Genomic DNA, 20,429 nt, shown 5'->3' with positions numbered 1-20,429 from the left:
ATGATTTGATAGAAGTTCGGTTGATAAGTTGAATAAACTATATTGTTAATGACTCTAATATTATAGTAAGAAGTAAACTTTAAATCTAATTTAATCATATACATCTTATAAAATGACATTGCATTTACTTATATATTAGAAAATGTTTTCGTATGTATTTGATCAACATTAATGTTAGTGTGTAATAATGATTAACAAAATTTCTCACTAAAATAGACTCTAAATAACTATGAATATCATACTAAAAAGTCGGCTTTAAATCTAATTCAATCTTATATAAATGATATTAGTGTACCGGTTGGTATCGGATGAAGGGTGGAGGTCTCAACATCCGGTTAGTGTCGACCGACATGACCAGATTCGTTAAACCTAATAGAAAATTAACATGATCAAACAGTGATTAAGCATTACGTCATCATTACACATTAATTACACTAAATACCATACAAACTAGAAGTTTGCAAGGAAGAGAAGAAGAACAAAAGGAGAGAAAGAGATCTCTTTAGTGAAGTGAAGATAAATCATAAGATAACTGACTGAGAAAGAAGGTGATAGTTCTCTCAACCTCAACCCATTCTAAAACAATTTGCATTCATTTTTAAATTATAACATGTCATTATATCTAATCCATCGTTAATATTAATATTAGATTGTAATAATGATTAAGAAAATTTAGAATGATGATCCAATCTTACTTTACTCATAACACAAACTAAGTGGGTCCACCGCACTAGATTAAAACAAAGAAAGCATTAGAAAGATACCCTGAAAGGTTCGAAAAGAAAGAAGAAAAGAATTAGATGCTTTATGTGTCGGGTACTTAATAGTTATCCTCCCATAATAACATAAACAACAAAAACCTTCACACAACCAAAACCTAATCCATCAATGGGGAACTGCGCGTTCAAAGGAATCACCACAACTCAACCTCTTTCGGAAAACGACAACATAGTCAAGGTCCTCACCCCAAACGGAGCCATCATGGAGCTCTACACCCCCATTACCGCCGACTGCATAACCAAAGAGTTTTCCGGCCACGGAATATTCCGGAGCCGCCGCGACTTCTTCTCGGAGCCGCTCCATCGCGACGAGGAGCTTCACGCGGGGGACCTCTATTATCTTCTCCCTCTCGACCCTTCTTGCAGGTTGCCATCCACCAAGAACGCCGCCAGACAACTATCCGACAACGCCGCCGCCAGTGCGACGTTAACGCCGTACAGAATGTGTACCTACGATAACAACAACAATAGGATGTGGTCGGAAACAGGTGAAGTGTGTCCGAGGAAAGGAGTGTGGAAGGTGAAGCTGGCGATAAGCCCGGAACAGCTGTCGGAGATATTGTCGCAGGAGTCACAGACTGAGGCGTTCGTGGAGAGCTTGAGGATGGTGGCAAAGTGCGGCGGCAATGGCGTGCTGTCTGCGCCGAATTCCGATCACTCAACTTCCTGTGACTGAGAATCAAGTTTTATAGGTGCTTAAATTGGTTAAAACTTTGGTCTTTTGTTGTTTATAATTGATTTCTCATGTTATGTTTTTATTTTATTAATGAAAAATTTACTTTGAAAACTTTAAAAGTTGTATATAACTGTTGTTATTGGTTTAAAAATAAATATATATAATAAAAAATAAATTTATAATTAAATAATGTTAAAAATATTAAAATAATAATATTTTGAGTTATAATATGATTTTATTAAAATTATGAGTTGTTAAAGTTATTCCAACATTTCACACATATTATTCATGTTGATGAAGTTGGAATATAAAGTTTAAGTTTAATGGCTATATATAGAATATATTTTGTTTGCTGAAGTTTTACGAGGTGAACTTGCTTAGAAAAACAATTTATATATGATAAATTATTCAACTTTTTTTTTACTTTTTAATATATCTTTAATTCTTTTTGTAATGGGTTTTATTTTATTTTTGTTCAAAAAAATTATACAATTTCTGGCTATTTTTTAAAAGCTTTTTTATCACATAAAAAGTTAAGAGAAATGATTAAAAATGCAAAATTTAATAATTTACTAATATCAAAATATAATCAAAATTCAAGAAAAATTACCTTTTTATTTTAAATTATGATCTATTTAATATTTTAAATAGATTCATTTAGTGCATTGAAAAAAATCGTATTATATGTCACACACCCATGAATTATAGTAGAAATTGGACAAAATTTTGTGATTCAATCCTAACTTTAATCCTTAAATTCTTTAGTGAGTGTCGCCGGAATTTAGAAGCACAAAAAAATCACTCAATGGTAATACGATATATATATAGGGTTGAGAAAAATCTAAATTATCAAATCCAATCTATAATTATTTAAATTTATATTATTTTTAATCTATTTATATGATTTTATCTTAAATTTAAATTTATATATTTAGATTTTAAGTCTATTCCATTTAATTGGATATGGATTAGATATAGATTGGATGCAATTTTTAATTATCCAAAATGAATTTTAGGTTGGATTTTGACTTGGTTCCGACCTAGATTAAGCCGAGTCAATCTGGACCTAAGAGCAAAGTCAGTTCGAGTCTGTGTCGAGCCAAGTTGGCCTGGACCAAAGTTGAGCTGATTCAATCCAGCCAAACTTGAGCCGAGTCAATTCAGGCCAAACTCGAGTCAAGTCGGTCTAGGCCATAGTCAAGTCGAGTAAACCCTAGCTCAAGTCAAGCTGAGTGGGCCAAAGCCCAAGTTGAGTTGGCACTCGGGCCATGTCATGTCAAGTCGACCCCGACCCATGTCGAGTCAGTTTGGGCTCATGTCAACCTGATTTGTCTAGGTCAAAATCTAGCCAAGTCAGCTCGGGTCCAGGTCTAGCAAAGTGGGTCCTGGTATGGATTTAGCCGAGTTGGTCCAGGTTTAGGCTGAGTCATCTCGAGTCCATGTAGAGCCGAGTCTGTTCGGGCCTAGGTCGACCCGATTCACCCAGGTCCAAATCTAGCTGAGTCGGCTCATATCCAAATCTATCATTCGGAACACTTATTTATTTCTATTTAAATATACTGAGTCTCTTTGTTTCATTTCCAAAAATTGATCTAATTTCTATTTAGAAATGAAAGAAAAGTGGACCTGATATAGATCTAACCAAGTTAATCCAAGTCTAGGTCAAATTAGCTTAGATCCAAGTTGAGTCAAGATAGCTTGTGTTCAAATCGAAATAGATTTAATTTACTTGATAAAATAATTATAATCTAAATTTAATCCACTGAATGAATTTGAAAAAATCTAAATAAATTTAATGTAATTAAAATTAAAATGATATAAAATTTATACATAATAATACAGATAATATATGTGTGTGGAGGGGGATACTGGTTGATATGGGCCTGGGCCCTCACTCTTCACATTGCCCACAGCGTCAATCATTGTAATTGCTTTGTGGGCCCTTTCTAAGTACCAACCTCTCATCACCCTCAACTTATTACATAAGAGTAATTTTGTCCCTACATCACATTTCATATTATTATTATTATCAAATTTCATAATAATAATAATAATAATAATATTATTATTATTACCCTTATTATTGATTCTAGTAGAAACTAATGGTGGATGTTCTAATTAGAAGACAAATTCAGGTTTTCATTTATGGTAAGGATGTTTTGCTTCTTTTAATCAACCTTCATCACCTTCTCCTCTCCTCATTTCACACAACTCACTCTCACTTTCAGATAAACTGCTTTTATATAACTTTATTTTCTATATTGTAACGTAGTTTTTCTAGCTATACTTCTATTAGTTAGACTTTTGAGTTCATATTTAACCTATAAATCATTTTTATTATAATTCTTTTTATAGAATCACTTGATTTAACAAAAACTACAAGTGCTGAATCAAAACTGAAAATTCTATCATACATTTTGATAGAAAACTTTAATGTATTATCAGTTATATTTGTATAGTCATGATCGAATCCAATAATATTGTTGAGTGACTCATTTCCAACCATAATTCTTATGAGAATTCGTATTTGGTTTTAGATAGTAATGAGGAGACAGAGATTATGAAATTAAGCAGATCATTGGAATCCGAATCATCAAAGTTAAATTAGGAAATAGAACAAAATGATCCAGGTTAAAAAAGAACGAAGTTCAATTCATAAAATACGACACTAATACTATAAATTACTGTTTTTTACTTAACACTATGCTCTAGTAGGAGATCTCTTTACTAAAACAATATTATAAAAAAATATAATTTTATACAATTATTTAGTTTCTATTTTGTACATTGTTAACCCCTCTTTTAGTCCTTTTTTATGAATTTTTGTAATTATAAAATTGAGATTAAAGATAAACAACATAGTTATTATTAAAAGGAGATGTTTTTTTTTGCATTAGTTATCAACCAGAAATAGAAAATGCTCCTTTAAATTGTATTTATACCGCCTCTGAATTGCATTTATATCGGTCGATCTAAAATTACTACGAAAATAATTCAATGTATAAGAAGTATAATATAATATTTTTTAAACAGTTAAAGAAGCCTAATACAATAATAGAAAACAAGTGTATATAATTTCATAAAAAAATTTAAAATAATTATTGTAAAACCTTAATAAATTTATTTATGTTAATTTAATTTCTCGTCACTATACATTTTATTGGATTAATTTTTTATTTTATAAAAATATTATTAGTATGAGTTTTATATAACTTACCTTGATAATAATTCGTGATTTAATAATGAAAAACATCTTTAACCTTTTAGACTATTTCTTAAATTAAAATCATTATATATATATATATATATAGAAAGTTGAGCTTAGTTTCATAAAATGGTCTCATAAAAAATACATTAGATAATATATATAATCTTTTAGATATTTTTGAATTCTTATTTATATGTCTTTAAAAAGTAATATTTTAAAACTATTTCTAATAAGACACTAACTGTATTTGTCCAGTAGTGTTTAAAACCCAATAACAGCGCCGACACTTCAATTTTTTTTTTAAAAAAAAACTCTCACATTAAACATAACACTTCAATTTACTTCAAGATTAATATGATATATAATTATTTTAAATCCCAAGTTAATAGATTGTCTTGATACATAAAAGGTAAAAAAAATTCAGGTTTTTCTGAAGCATCTTATGTAAAATTTTATGTTATATCTTATTTATCATATAATATAAATATATAAGATCTTATCCAATTCTTGTTTTAATAGTAAATTTTATTTTAGAATCTTATTTTTTTTTTGTTACTCTCATAATTTAATTTTGGTTGGTATAAAAGTATATAAATTTATATTTTTTAAGATCTACTTTTAAAAGAACTTTAGAGTACTTTTAAAAATCTTTTTCTTCATACTAAATTTTTTTATTGTTGCTTTAATTGAAGATATTATAAAAGGAAGATGTTGTTACATCTAAAGATTACCAAATTTCTTAAAACGTTTTTTTTTCAAACGATAAAAAGGTTAAGAAACTTCAAAAAAAAATATTTTATACTTTTTTTCTGAATTATATGTTTTAGATAGGATTTAAAATTTAGGATTTTGATTTGGTAAAGTAAATAAAGTCATTAAATTTATGAAAAGAAAATAAAAACGTGTGCCAAATTGGTCTCACCGATATTATTATGGATGGGTGTTGTTGATAGGGACTCTCTACTAAACTCTATTTATACCAACAATATATACAACAAATTAATGTATTTTATTGATTTCTAAATTTATTTAATTTTTTTATTGATAAATAATTTTAAAATTGATATTTAATTAACTGTCAATATTTTAATTAAAATATTTTATAATTTAATTACTATAACAATTAATTATTTTTTTATCTTTAAAATTAATTTTTGTTTAATGAATTTTTTATAATGATAACTCTCAATATTTATTATTTTAATTATTTTTCACATTATTTAGTTACAAATTTAATTTTTGTTATATTTTTAAAAAAAAAATTATCACATTTGGTATAATTTTTTTGCAATAAATATGAAGAGTGGTATGAAAACACAATTGTGGATCATATAATGTTTTTTCTTCTCTTGTTCTTCCTTGGTTTCCATGTCGCAGTTTCTACTCCGGAGGATCCCATAAAGTGCTCCTCACAGAACACAAACTGCACCATCACCAACTCCTACGCCACATTCCCTGATCGAAGCATCTGTGAAGCAGAGGAGGTGTTTTACCCCACGCAAGAAGAAGATGTTCTGAGAGTGGTTGCAGCAGCCACCAGAAACGGCAAGAAGATGAAAGTCGCCACCCGTTTCTCCCACAGCGTCCCCAAGTGGGTGTGTCCTGAGGGCAACAATGGGTGGCTAATAAGCACCAAAGATCTGAACCGGGTGTTGGAAATTGACGCCGAGAAAAGGACGGTTAGGGTGCAGAGTGGCGTGACGTTGAAGCAGCTGGTGGAGGAGGCGGCGACGGCGGGGTTGGGGTTGCAGTACACGCCGTATTGGTTGGGTTTGACGGTGGGGGGCATTTTGGGGACAGGAGCCCATGGAAGCAGCTTGTGGGGGAAAGGAAGTGCTGTTCATGAACAGGTTGTGGAGCTTAGAATTGTTACGCCTGCATCTCCTCAACATGGTTATGCTCAGGTTCACACCCTTTCTCATGAACAAGATCAACATTTCAATGCAGCAAAACTCTCACTCGGCTTGCTTGGGGTCATTTCAGAGGTATGTATTTCTGCATGTACCCTCACTTCCATTTTCTTATTAACTCAATTTTATAAAATCGGTGTAAAAGAGTTGCACACTTAGAAATCTTACATTGACTATAAATTAGAACATTTTATAATCCACTTCTAAGTATGGTATTATAGTTATTTCGAGTATATCCTAACAATTGTTTGTTGCACTTATTAAGTCACTCATAATATATAATTCATTTATGATTGATATGAGATATTCAATATATTTTTTTAAAACTTGTCAACTCGTGCGTGAGACTATATATGTATGGATGGTTCGACAATAAATAATCTGATAAACCAAACAAATTCTCGTTAGAATAAACTTTAAATAACTCGTTAAAAGTTGAAATTAAGTTATAAAATATTATTATTCTCAAACACGTGTCTTTTATTTTTTGTTTATTTTAACATAATCAACTTTTACTTTCAAGTTTTGAACCTTCTGATAATTTTATTCAAAAGAAATTTAATGTGTGTTTCTGATGTGATTCGTATAATTTTGTGTTTTTAAATGAATATAAACTGTGAAGAAGATACTATCTTTTAATTACGAATTTTATGTCGTTGTGTAGCAACTTCCGAGAATACAGCCAAAATATTGGTACCTTAACGCGGGAGAAAAACTAATGGATTTACACACACACACAAAATAGTAAAAATATAACTCCGAAAGGATTTGTACAAGGTAAAGATAAAATAAAACATTCATAATTAGTTTTCGTGATAACTACTCTAACACTACCTTAAACTCATCGATAGATATATTGGTACTTCTAAAATTTATAAAGTGAGAGCTTTTGTGAATGTTACCAAATTATATTGAACAGGAAGATAACTAACCAACTTCTTTCTTACCAACTTTATACCACTTAAATTTAAAATATTATATTCGTTAGGTTACGATTGAATTAGTTTTTTTTAATAAATAAATAAATAAATAATAGGGATATTTTAGAGATACATCAACTCTTATAAAAAAAATATAAATAGATTTTTTTACATTCAAGAGACAAACTTCTAAAACAAACAGAATAACATAATCTAAAAAAAACTATTCTATCATAGTTTTTATTGTCGATCACATGTTTACAAAATATACGACAACAAACCTACAAGAAAATCATGAAATAGAAACCAATTTCTAGAAACCAAAATAATTAGTTGCAATAATTAAATTAGAGATCATTTTAGAAACTAAAAAGAAATTTGATTTCTAAATTAGTTTCTATTATTGTTAAATAGTTTCTAAATTGGTATCTAATTAGCAACCAATGTTTTAGAGACCAAATTTAGAAACAAAATAATTGGTATCTAAAACCTTAGTTGCTAATCAGATATCAATTTAGAAACTATTTAACAATAATAGAAACTAATTTAAAAACCAATTTTTTTTTAGTTTCTAAAATGGTCTTTATTTTAGTTTCTATTGTAACTAATTATTTTTGTCTCTAAAAATTGGTTTCTATTTCATAATTTTCTTGTAGTGAAACTCTTACAAGCCTCGCACCTAAATTTTTTTTAATGAATTTCATGCAAACCAACTATTAAAACAATAATCTGAATAAGAAAAATATGTTACACGTACATTCGATATTATCCACGACCGAATTAACTATACTAACACAATAACTCAAAATGATCACAATATAAGAGATAAAAGTGGTACTCTTATAATTAATTTAGTTAGAGGAGACTGATTTCATATAGTATTTATTTAAATTGTTACAAATTCTCTGTATTTAGCTTCTGTACTATTTTTAGAACCAAGATATCTATAGTATTTTGTGGTGGATTTGCTGTCATGTGAGTCTGAAGTATGAACCTAAATATATGCATCACAAAAGTCAATATTGACATGGTAGGTTAGATTAGGTTTAGTGTAATTAGTGATAGTTACATCGTGCACCTACCTCACATAAACCTATATTATTGGAGGGATTAAGAACTCAAGTGGAAACATTTTCTTTAATAAGTTTCAAAAAGCTTAAGCCTGTTGAGGTAAAAATTTAATTGTTAACCTTAAAGAGTTATTGGATATACTTGGCCTCTCACAAACATGAAGACTATCATCATTTTTTGCCCAAAAAAAAAACATGAAGACTATCATCACTAGGTAAATTCTTCACCTTACAAATTGTGATCTACACTTTCTAAAATTTTCAAAATTGTCTTTATTTCAGAATTAAAAAATAAATTCTGAAAAAGTAAATTCAAAATAATTAAATTTGTGTGTTCTATAAAATAAATTTCAAAAACAGAATTAAAAAATTTAAATTCCGTTTCGGAAAAACAATTTTGAAGAATTAACAACATTTTAGAAAAAAATTGTGAAAATCAAAATGTAAAAATATATTAAAACACCAGAAAAGTATTTCAAAAATTCAAATCTGAAAACATGTTAAAACAAAAATCTAAAATATATTTTGATTTGTAGTCTCTTTTGTTTAAAGATATTTTTGTCATTTCAAACAAAAAATAGTGTGTAGTATGATTTAACCATTTATTTTAAAATCTTGATAGCTAATTATATATCAATTTATAAATTATTTAACAATAATAGAAACTAATACAAGAAAATCATCAAATAGAAACTAATTTTAGAGACAAAAAATAATTAGTTGTTATATTAACTAAATTAGAGACAATTTTATAGACTAAAAAAATTTGATTTCTAAATTAGTTTCTATCATTGTTAAATAGTTTTTAAATTGTTATCTAATTAGTAGCTACCAAAGTTTTAACTACCAATTATTTAGATTCTAAATTTGGTAGTAAAAACTTAAGTTGCTAATTAGATATCAATTTAGAAACAATTTTTTTTTAATTTCTAAAATGATCTCTAATTTAGTCAATATAATAAATAATTATTTTTTTATTTAAAATTGGTTTCTATATAATAATTTTCTTGTTGTGATAAATATCCCACAAATATGTGCAAAAAAGCAAGAAATTGACAATGTGCCTTTTCTCCAGCAACATAATTATTATTATTATTTATAATAAAAATAAAAATAAAAACACTTCAAAACTATCCAAACTCTTATATGAGAATATAAAATATAAGCAGAAAAAAAAAGCAACTAAGATTTTTTTTAGCAAATTATGCAGTAGCTGCAATGCATTCACATGACATAATATATGTTCTTTTGTTTCTTTAAAACGTCTTAATTTGTGGCACTACATTTCTGTTGGGAAGGTGATTATGATACAATGCTGATAAATTTTGCAGATTACTTTGAAACTTGAACCTCTTTTCAAGCGATCCATTACATATCTGACCGAAAACGATGCAAATTTGGAGGGTCAAATCATAACATTTGGACAACAACATGAGTTTGCAGATATAATTTGGTACCCACATCAACACAAAGCTGTATACCGTGTTGATGATCGTGTTCCTATTAATACATCAGGCAATGGTGTTTACGATTTCATCCCTTTCCGTTCCACTCCTGCAATTGAATTAGAACTCCTCAGAACCACAGGCGAGTTTTTCTTAATGTAAACTAATATTTAGTTACATAAAAATCACGTGTTTGATCTTGAATTTCGTCAAAAGTACTTTCAGTAAATTTCTCGTTCTCTGATTAGTATCTATAACTCGTAGTATGTATGCACTTAATTAATAGTTACTAATAGGGTGACGGATATAATGCTTTTGTTAGTCCAAGCAATAGTACTTAATAACTTGTCTTCAAAATTTCTAATGAAAGTGATATTGTTTTCCTTTGTTTTTTTTACTATAGAGGAACTTGAGGAGCTTACTGGTAATGCTGTGGGGAAATGCTTCCTTGCAAAGAGAACAACGAATGCCCTTATGGCCACTGCTTATGGACTAACTAACAATGGTGTTGAATTTATCTTATCTATTTTAGTCAAATGAGTACTTAGAGCTCATTTTTTTTACAAAAGCTTTCATGTTTCATGAAGTAATAAGAGCACTTAGAACTAATTTAATCACATATTCTATAATGGAACTTGCAGGTTTAATCTTCACTGGATTCCCTGTAGTTGGATTTCATAACCAGATTCAGGCTTCAGGGTCATGCCTGGGAAGTGATATGAACACAAAGACAAGATTATGTCCTTGGGACTCTAGAATCAAAGGAGAGTTCTTTCACCAAACGGCATTCAGCATTGGGTTGTCTGTGGTAAAGAACTTCATTGAAGATGTGAAAAAGCTGGTTGAATTGGAAGCAAAGGCATTTTGTGGCATAGAGATATACAATGGAATTCTAATGCGCTATGTGAAGGCTTCAAGTGCATACCTAGGGAAACAAGAGGATTCCATAGACTTTGATATCACATACTACCGTAGCAAGGACCCAATGGCTCCAAGGCTGCATGAAGACATCATTGAAGAGGTTGAGCAGATAGGGATTTTCAAATATGGAGGACTACCCCATTGGGGTAAGAACAGGAATGTGGCATTTGAAGGAGTGATGAACAAGTACAAAAATGCAGACAAGTTTTTGAAGGTTAAAGATGAGTATGATCCACAGAGGCTATTTTCTAGTGAGTGGACAGACCAAGTGTTTGGTCTAAAAGAAGGGTTAATGATATCAAAGGATGGGTGTGCATTAGAAGGTCTATGTTTATGCTCCCATCACAACCATTGTGCACCAACCAAAGGCTACTTTTGCAGACCAGGCAAAGTCTACAAGGAAGCAAAGATTTGTGCTCTTTCAGGTTCTTAAGATGTAACAAGTTTCAAATAACTTTCCACAATGTATCTGCATATAGTTGAAGAACTAAATAAAAGAAGATGCGATAATAAACATGGATATATGAACTGATTATAAAAAAAATAAAAATCATGAAATAGAAATCAACTTTTAAATACTAAAATAATTAGTTGAAATAATAACTAAATTAGAGATCATTTTATAAACTAAAAAGAAAATAGTTTCTAAATTAGTTTTTATTATTGTTAAATAGTTTCTAAATTGATATCTAATTAGCAACCAAGGGTTTAACTACCAATTATTTAGTTTCTAAATTTGGTAGAAAAACTTTGGTTGCTAATTAGATACCAATTTAAAAAATATTTAATAATAATAGAAACTAATCTAGAAATCAATTTTTTTTAGTTTTTAAAATGGTTTCTAATTTAGTTACTATTGCAACTAATTTATTTTATAATTGTCTTGTAGTGCGTCAACAGTTCAAAACAGATAAGTTACTTGTTACTATGAAATCCTAGCAAGTTGTTATATATATATATATATATATATATATATATATATATATATATATGAGTTCTTAGGTTGTTATGTATTACTTTCTTCTGATTTAGAATTTCGTCATGTTTTATGTATATGGAATTATAGGATAACTTGCTTGTATAAGGATGGAAGAATCTCCTTAATCCTAACCTAAAATATCTATATTATTTTTTTTATTGATAAAAAAATATATAGAGAATTAAAGAAGAGCAAGTAGATAATTTTTTAAGCCTGATTGATAATATAATAAATAATCAGAAATTTTAAGGGGTGATAGTGTACCACTTTGATTTTTCTTCTAATTTTATTATGAATGCTGGTAATACATACATATAGCAGATATAGTTCATATACATGGTGGGGAATTAAGAAGAACAAGTGGATTAATTTTAAAACGTTATTTAATTATAATAAATAATCAGAAACTTTAAGGGGTGAAAACGTTAAGAAGTGTACCACTTTGAGTTTCTTTCAATTTTATATGAATGCTGATAACTACATAGCAGATATATTTGAAGTAGTCATTATGGTTCTGGATAGAGAGTAATTAGTAAGTGTAATATAAGAGTTACTATTTTATTTTCTATATATTGTTCATATTTGTTTGATTATAACTTTTCTATTTGGAGTTTCTGTCATTGCAATATGTAAGTACCCAATAAATAATAATGAAGGTAAGGCGAGAAAAGTTAAAAATAATAATTTATAATTATTTTGTTAAAAAAAGAAAAAAAAAGGAAGATTTTACGGGAACATAAATTGACATAAAATTATGGAAGGGAAATTTTTTTATACTTTTCATTTTTTTAATTATTAAAATTAAATAATTTTATAACACACAATTAAAATTAATAGAAAACAATTTTATTACAATACAAATAATAAAGTAAACGTTTTAAATCTTTGAGTAAATTTGAATTTTTTTAATTAGCATAAAATTATGTCCGTAAATTTATTTATTTTATTTTCTTATTCAATAATCTACATGCCTAATTAAAGAGAAAGTTCTCTACTTATTTCTTTTATTTTTGTCCATATTCAAACTATATTTTGTGTTAGACCCATTCAGTACGGTTTTGTCTCACTGAATTTAGTTATTATATACATGTTTGGTTGTCCTTTGTGTTTGTTTTTCATCTATTTAGACACAAAACTGAGTTTTAGTTGAAAGCAATATACGATATCAGTTGGCTCTATTTACTAAAGAGCAACATCAAGTAATAAACCAACAACGATATCAGTCTTGGTCAATGGTAGTTCAACTTTGGAATTTAAACCATTGAGAGGATTGAGACAGGGTGATCCCTTAGCCTTGTTCCTTTTCCTTGTGCTAGCTGAAGGTTTAGCTAGACCGGTTAGACAGACGTTTAAAACTAACTTGCTTAAAGGAGTGAAGGTGGGAGCTGACGATGTCGATACTTGTGTTCTCCAATTTGCAGATGACACCCTTTTTATGTGTTAGGATTCCTACTCTAATGTTTTCTCTCTAAAGGCTATGTTTAGGTGTTACGAACTTGCGTATGGTTTGAAAATGAACTTCCACAAATCAAAGATGACAGGTATTAATGTGGAGAGACAATCTCTTGAAGTTTACGCTAAAACCTTACATTGTACTATGAAGGTAACTTTCAAGTACCTTGGGTTAGAAGTAGGTGGTAACCCGAGGAAGAAGAAGTTTTAGGAGCCTATGATAAACATAATTAGTGTTAAACTAAATGCTTGGAAGGGATGACTTTTGTTTCTTGTCGGAAGAATTTGCCTAGTGAAATCGGTGTTTTCATCATTACTGCTCTTCTATTTGTCTTTCTTCAAAGCCCCAGAGGTGGTGTATAACAAAATTATTAGCATTCAAAGGCAGTTATTGTGGGGTTGGGGGAAGGAGAAGAGCTCTATCTCGTGGGTGAGCTGGGAGACCCTGTGTAAACCCTTTGAGGATGGCAGACTGGTATTAAAGATATTAGGAAGTTCAATGTTGCCCTCTTGGCTAAGTGGAAGTGGAGGCTTTTAAATGAGGAAAAGGGTAAGTGGAGAGATATCCTCATATCTAAGTATGGCACGGAGTGTAGACATAATCAGTCTTTTTTTAAGTACCAGTCATGGTGGTGGAAAGATTTATGTAAAAGTTGCTGAGAGGGTGAAGAAGAGGGGTGGTTTCGAGGAGCATTAGTATGGAAAGTGGGAGGTGGGGATAAGGTTAGATTTTGGGAAGATGCCTGGTGTTATGATGTCACTCTCATCTCCAAGTATCCTAGGTTGTATTCCATTTTGTTGGATTAAGGGGAGAAGGTGGAAGAGGTAGAAGGGTGGGAGGATTCGGTGTGGAGATGAAGGCTTAGGTGGAGGAGGGCTAGGTTTTAATGGGAAGCTTCACAATAAGAGGAAATGTGTCAGTATATTTCCAGAATCCGATGGAATAAGGAGGTTAAGGATGTCTAGGCGTGGGGAGGTGATGCATCAGAGGAGTTCTTTGTGAAATCTGCTTATGACTGCCTAGCTAGGCATGCATGTAGCCCCCATAATAGTATCTTCAAGAACCTTTGGCAGGCCAAAGCCTTTCCAAATATGCTGACAACAACGTGGAGGGTTCTTATGGATAGAATTCCTACAAGAACTAATTTATCTAGAAGAGGAGTGGTAACCCCTTTATATTGTGTGATGTGTCAAGCTTCAGATGAATCTTCACAACATCTTTTTGTTGAATGTATCATTGCCCAACTGGTGTGGGCTCAATGCTTCAGATGGATTGGGATTGTGTTTTTTCATCATAACGATTTGATGAGTCATTTTGAGAATTTCGTCTTGCCACACGGTACATATAAACAAAACTTGGTTTGGAAATGTATGTGGGCGATAGTGTGGTGTATTTGGGAGCATAGGAATCATATTGCCTTTAAGCAAGGGGTAGTAGATGCAGAGGTGATTTTTTAAAATGGCACAACTAAAGTCATGACTATGGATGAAACACAAATTGGGTGCCTTTAACTACTCCTTCTCTGATTGGCATATGAATCTAGTTATTTGCATTAAAAGCGTCTTGTGAGAGGAATGGTCTGGTAAGGGGTTAAAGGCGGGTGCTCGCTGCAAAACTAGTTACAGGGACAAGGGAGGTTAAGAGACATAGAAGATGTTGGCTCCCAATGTTAAGGTGGTTATGAGGGATTGTGAAGCTTTGAGGTGTAAGGTTGGTTTCTTGCAGAATTATGCAACAACTGATGCATATTTTATTCAGGTAAGTATGTAAGCCAACTCAACTTTTTCGAGAAGAAGTTATGTGTGTTGCAAAGGTCTTGTTTGTTGTACTTTTTATGCAGCAATTTCACTCTGCTCTCTTGAAAAATGCTATGTTGATGGTTGTTCAATTGGAATGTTTTCTCTATGATTCATGCAACCCTTAAATTCAAGTATCTTATGCATGAAATCCAAGGTCTAGTGTTCTGTTTTGAGTTATCCAAGGCAAGCTATCCATATGCATATTATCCATATAGGGTGTTGGAGGCAATCATGTTCTGTTTCAAGCTTTTTAATTTCTTATAGCTTTGCTTATCTTTTTTGGTAGTGCTGTTTTTGGGCAGAATTTTGTATCCTTTGGGTTTGTATGGGGAGTGGGGGGTTTAGAATAGTTTAAGATTCTTGAGCTAAGTGTTGGTTCATATAATGTCTCTTGTTTTGATGTACTCTTGAACTAGGTAAGGGTGTGTAAAAGGGTTGAGACACCCCTTAAATGTCCCGTTCTATATTATTAATTCATTGTTGATAAAAAAACATCAAGTAAAAAACGGTAAACTTGTTTAATTAGTATTATTAACAAAATTCATTTTATCAACCTATTTTTGAAAAAAAAATAAACCTTTAAATCACATCCTAGCAATAAACTTTTATTTTTTATTGAAGTGGAACAAATTTACGTCACAGATTGTATCTCTGTGATGTTCTTAAATTGTTTTAAGTCACAAATTGTATCTCTTCTATTCAGTTCAGAAGAAACTGCGAGACTCAACATTATATTTTGCACTATACAGCAGTTGTGTCTACAATCGTCTTCTATAATGTCATATAAACAATAATTTTGAAAACAACAACTGTCTATACTTTGACCTTATTTGTTGTGAACTATAGTAGACACTTGGTCAAAATAACTGTCGTTTATAATGCCTTATAGACTATGGTCGTGAATTGTCGTTTATAAGTCGAAAATACACTACAAGAAAATGATTGAATGGTAACCGATTTAGAAACCAAAAATAAATAGTTTCTATAGTAACTAATTTAGATACCATTTTATAAACTAAAATTTATTGGTTACTAAAATGGTATCTATTATTAATAAAAATTGTAATATAATTAGATACTATATTTTTGGTTGCTAATAATAAAAATAAAAATAAAAGTTTTTTTTAGACACCATTTTTTTAGTTTCTTGTGAAGATGTAATTGGAAACCATTTTTTTAGTCACTTTTAATTTATTTTAGAAACTAAATTTTGGTCTCTAAAAATAATAGAATTAGAAACTAATTTGTAGTTTCTAATCATCATATATAATTAGATGCTTTAATTTTTAGTCATTATTATTTGAATTTAGATACTAATTTTGGAGTAATTAAATTTTATAAAATTAATTATTAATTTATAAAATATTTTAAATTGGTATGAATAAATTTATTAATTTTAGTATAATATTAAAATAATTCTATCAATTTAAAAATTACATTTAAAATAATATTTTAATATTTTAATTTTATTTAAATATAAAATTAAATTAATAATAAATTCAAAATATTATTTAAAATAAAAATTTAATAAATTATTTTAAATAAAAATGCATATTTTTCAAAAATTTATTTAATTTATTCAAAATCTGAGCAAATGGTTTGAAATTTGAAAGTTTATCTGTCTCGTCCCTCACTCTCACGAACACACACTCTGCAACTCGCACCTTCACACGCTCTGCAACCCGCACCTTCACGCACTCTGCAACTCGCACCTTGCAATGGCACCCTGCGACGACAACGTACCCGCGACGGCAACGCATCCATGACGACAACGCACCCGCGACGGAAACGCACCCTGCGACGGCAACGAAGCTCCACAGGTATTCATTCCTTTACTGTGTTTTGATTCTAATTATCCACTCTCTCTCTGTCACGCTTGTTGTGTCTTTGTTTCAGTCGAATCACAAAGATTCAAAAGCTTTGCGACATTGACCACGAATTCAACCCTTCGGAATTGGATACCCCCAATCACTAGGCTCTTCATCTTCAGGTTAAATTAGGTTACTCATTCTCCTTCGTTGCTATTCCCAATTCCTAACGGTTTCCTATCCTTTCACTTTCAATTTTCAATCCCACAGAACACACTGCACCACATTCTATTCGAATGTGAAAGAGCTGATAAACAACAGAATAGAGGAATAGGAACTGTATAAAGTCTATAGTTGACGTGCTTCAGCATTAATCTTAGTATTAAATAATTCTCCCATTTATTCTAATTCATTTTTTTTTCGTATTGATTATAATTATTCTTATCATGTTTTTACTATAATAAATGGATTTGAGAATTGAGAATGATAATGGAAAACTAATTACCTCCAAATCTGCAATGATAGCGAAGGATGTACAAGTAGACTATTTAGCGGCTTTGTGGTTTTGTTCACAACTTGATTTGCATCTTTTTCTCTCTTAATTCTTTTAATAATTTATTTTCTTTGAAAGATTACAGTAAGTAATAAATGTTTTAAGTGATTGTATATAAGATCTGAGGGATTTGTGAAGTCAAATTTCTTATAAGGGTTTACATATTTAATTGTGTTTTTTTAGAACTATAAGTAGATAGTGAAACAATGTTTTGCTCATTAACATAAATTAAAGATTACAGTAAGTTGTCTACCGTGCTATTTGTTGATGCCCAATGATGGAGGGACTATTAGTGATCTGCCATTTGGTTTCTTTATACCTGAACCATTGCCATTCTCTCTCTCTATTTCTCTTTTACATTCATATCTACTCGTTCATTTATTTATTTTTGTGCAAGAAGGCTGTAAATGAAACCAGGGTGTAGATTATTTGATTTGCATTTAATTATTTTATCCGAGGGCTATGCAAATATTTTTCTGGTTGCACGAACTGATGAATAATTGGGTTGAATGTGGGTTTGTTACTCAGATTTATCATATAAGATTATATTTTGTTGATGGCAATGGCAGTAGTTACTGTTTTTTCCATTTTGAATGATTGGCGGCCACATGTTTTTTAACTTGTTATTTTTCACACTATTGTTAGGGTGATAAAATTCATGGATCCCTCTATCAATTTGTTGGTTTCATCATCAATTTGTTATTGGATCCCATTTTCAACCTTGTGGAATTTATGAATTTCAATCAGTATTGTCTTGAATAAGTAAAATGTTATTTTTAACTTTACTCCTCCATTTATATGTTGATACAAATTAGTGATGGTCTAGTGGTACTTATGCGGGCCTTGAGGGTCTGTTCCTTTTATTCCATGGAAATATGTGAAAGCCTATACATAATAGGGCAGTTTGATGGGTTATTTTGTTTTTTCTAAAAAAAAAGTCCATAGTATTATCTCAATTTGTATTTGTGTTCTATTTTTTTAGCCATGTCAATTTTGCAGCCATTTGATAATATATTCCATGTACTATCTCAATGTAGGCTTCGTAAATGGTAGTCATTTGCTGATGCTTAATTTTCATTGTTGATTGAGCATGCATAATTTTACAGAGATGGAGAAAATATGGCACGTTCCGGCTTACTTTGTTAAAACGCCATTGCCCTCCAATTTTTGAGAGGAAGGAATGCTTGGTTCCTCCACCAGATGGATACAAGCCTCTAATCAGATGGTCAAAGAGCAGAGATGAGTGTTGGTACAAGTATAATGTAATATGCTTTATGAGTTAAAAAGAAAAAGACTGAATGAGTTAACTATAAATATTATGCACTTGTTCAACTTTTCTGTTACATTAATGTCAGGAATGTGCCCTATGAGTGGATCAACAAGCAGAAGTCTAACCAACATTGGTTGATTAAGGAAGGGGAGAAATTTCTGTTTCCAGGTGGGGGTACTATGTTTCCCAATGGTGTTGGTGAATATGTTGATTTGATGCAAAACTAATCCCAGAAATGAAAGATGGGACAGTGAGAACTGCCATTGATACTAGTTGTGGGGTGAGTTTACTCATAACCTCTTTTTCTTGAGGTTTATTTCAAAGTTAATAACTTAACTCTGATTTATTGTAGGTTGCTAGCTGGGGTGGTGATTTATTGGATCAGGGGATTCCAACAGTTTTTCTTGCTCCAAGAGATAACCATGAAGCTCAAGTTCAATTTGCTCTAGAGCGTGGAATACCAGCTATTCTTGGTGTCATATCTACACAAATACTTCCTTTCCCATCAAACTCCTTTGACATGGCTCATTGCTCCAGATGCCTTATCCCATGGACGGAATTTGGTAAATCTTCTATGCAAATTGAATTTTATCAATCAAACAGAATTCATTCTTATTTATGTGATCCAGCTTTTTTAGTGCCTTGCACTTAATTAATGTAAAGCCAACACATTTTATGATTTTGTTTCCGTTGGTTGATGGGTGATCAATGATCAATGATCATTGATGAGATGGTATGCAATAGGACCTTCATCCTCTAGCTAAGGTTTTACATAAACTCAGGCATTCAATTTAATTCCTATTTTGGTGTTTATACGTGACTTGTTAACTAGTATCTAAGTTCACTCTAATTTTTTAGTCACTCTCTAATGGGGGATATTCTCATGTGCTTTTAGGTGGTATTTATCTCATGGAAATGCACTGTATTCTTCGTCCCGGTGGATTTTGTGCTTTTAGGTGGATTTTGGGTATTTATCTCATGCAGGCTTGTTTACCTATTTTGTTTACTATTTGGTTGAAAGTTACCATGCTATGTAATGTCAATTGATACACAAAAGATTGCGAGTATCGTGGCTGTTGTTTGGGGCTGTAACAAATCAAAGTTGAAATTGAAATGTAATTGACTTTTTTTTATTCATGTTTATCCAGAACTGCAATGAATTACATTCTTAATCCTAAGAGATTTGACAATACATATGTAAGTTTTATCAATAGAATGTTTCCTTTACCACACCTAAATGAATTGATTTTTACACTTGATAAAAAATAAAATAAATAGAAATAAAAAACTAAATATAAAATAAATAATAATAATAATAATAATAATAAATAATAAAATATTTTTTTTATAATAAATAATAATATATATATATATATTTTTTATAATAAATTACATTATTTAGAGACCAATATAGTGACATTTTTTGTTATTCATATATTTGGTCACTAAATAAGTTTCTATATATTTTGGTCACTAAATTGGTTTAAAAAAAAATAGTTGTTAATTTGGTTTTTATATAATTGGTCACTAAATTAGTTTCTATATTTTTGGTCACTAAATTGGTTTTTATTTAATGGTAACTAAATTGGTTTCTAAATTAGAATCTAAATTGGTATCTAAAATTAGCGACCATGATTT

At 30.3% G+C, this 20,429-nt stretch overlaps 2 protein-coding genes and 1 pseudogene across 2 annotated transcripts; all 3 read left to right on the top strand.

Annotated features, from left to right (window-relative positions):
• The first annotated feature begins 721 nt into the window (after positions 1–721).
• On the top strand, positions 722–1,566 carry LOC150027725 (uncharacterized). The gene has a single exon (XM_090302151.1). The coding sequence runs from the start codon at positions 889–891 to the stop codon at positions 1,453–1,455; it is 567 nt and encodes a 188-aa protein (XP_090158277.1). The 5' UTR covers positions 722–888; the 3' UTR covers positions 1,456–1,566.
• A 4,421-nt stretch (positions 1,567–5,987) lies between these two features.
• On the top strand, positions 5,988–11,457 carry LOC150027724 (putative L-gulonolactone oxidase 6). Its single transcript, XM_090301955.1, has 4 exons — positions 5,988–6,648; positions 9,895–10,150; positions 10,412–10,513; positions 10,650–11,457. The coding sequence occupies exons 1-4, from the start codon at positions 5,998–6,000 to the stop codon at positions 11,360–11,362; spliced, it is 1,722 nt and encodes a 573-aa protein (XP_090158081.1). The 5' UTR covers positions 5,988–5,997; the 3' UTR covers positions 11,363–11,457.
• Positions 11,458–15,014: 3,557 nt separating this feature from the next.
• Positions 15,015–19,950, top strand: LOC150027723 (putative methyltransferase PMT21; annotated as a pseudogene).
• The last annotated feature ends 479 nt before the right edge of the window (positions 19,951–20,429 follow it).

Source organism: Phaseolus vulgaris, chromosome 5, assembly GCF_051622355.1.
Source record: "Phaseolus vulgaris cultivar YP4 chromosome 5, ASM5162235v1, whole genome shotgun sequence".
In the NCBI taxonomy this organism is placed as follows: Eukaryota; Viridiplantae; Streptophyta; class Magnoliopsida; order Fabales; family Fabaceae; genus Phaseolus; species Phaseolus vulgaris.
Note: the sequence above shows the minus strand (reverse complement) of the source record. Positions and strands in the feature narration are given on the sequence as shown.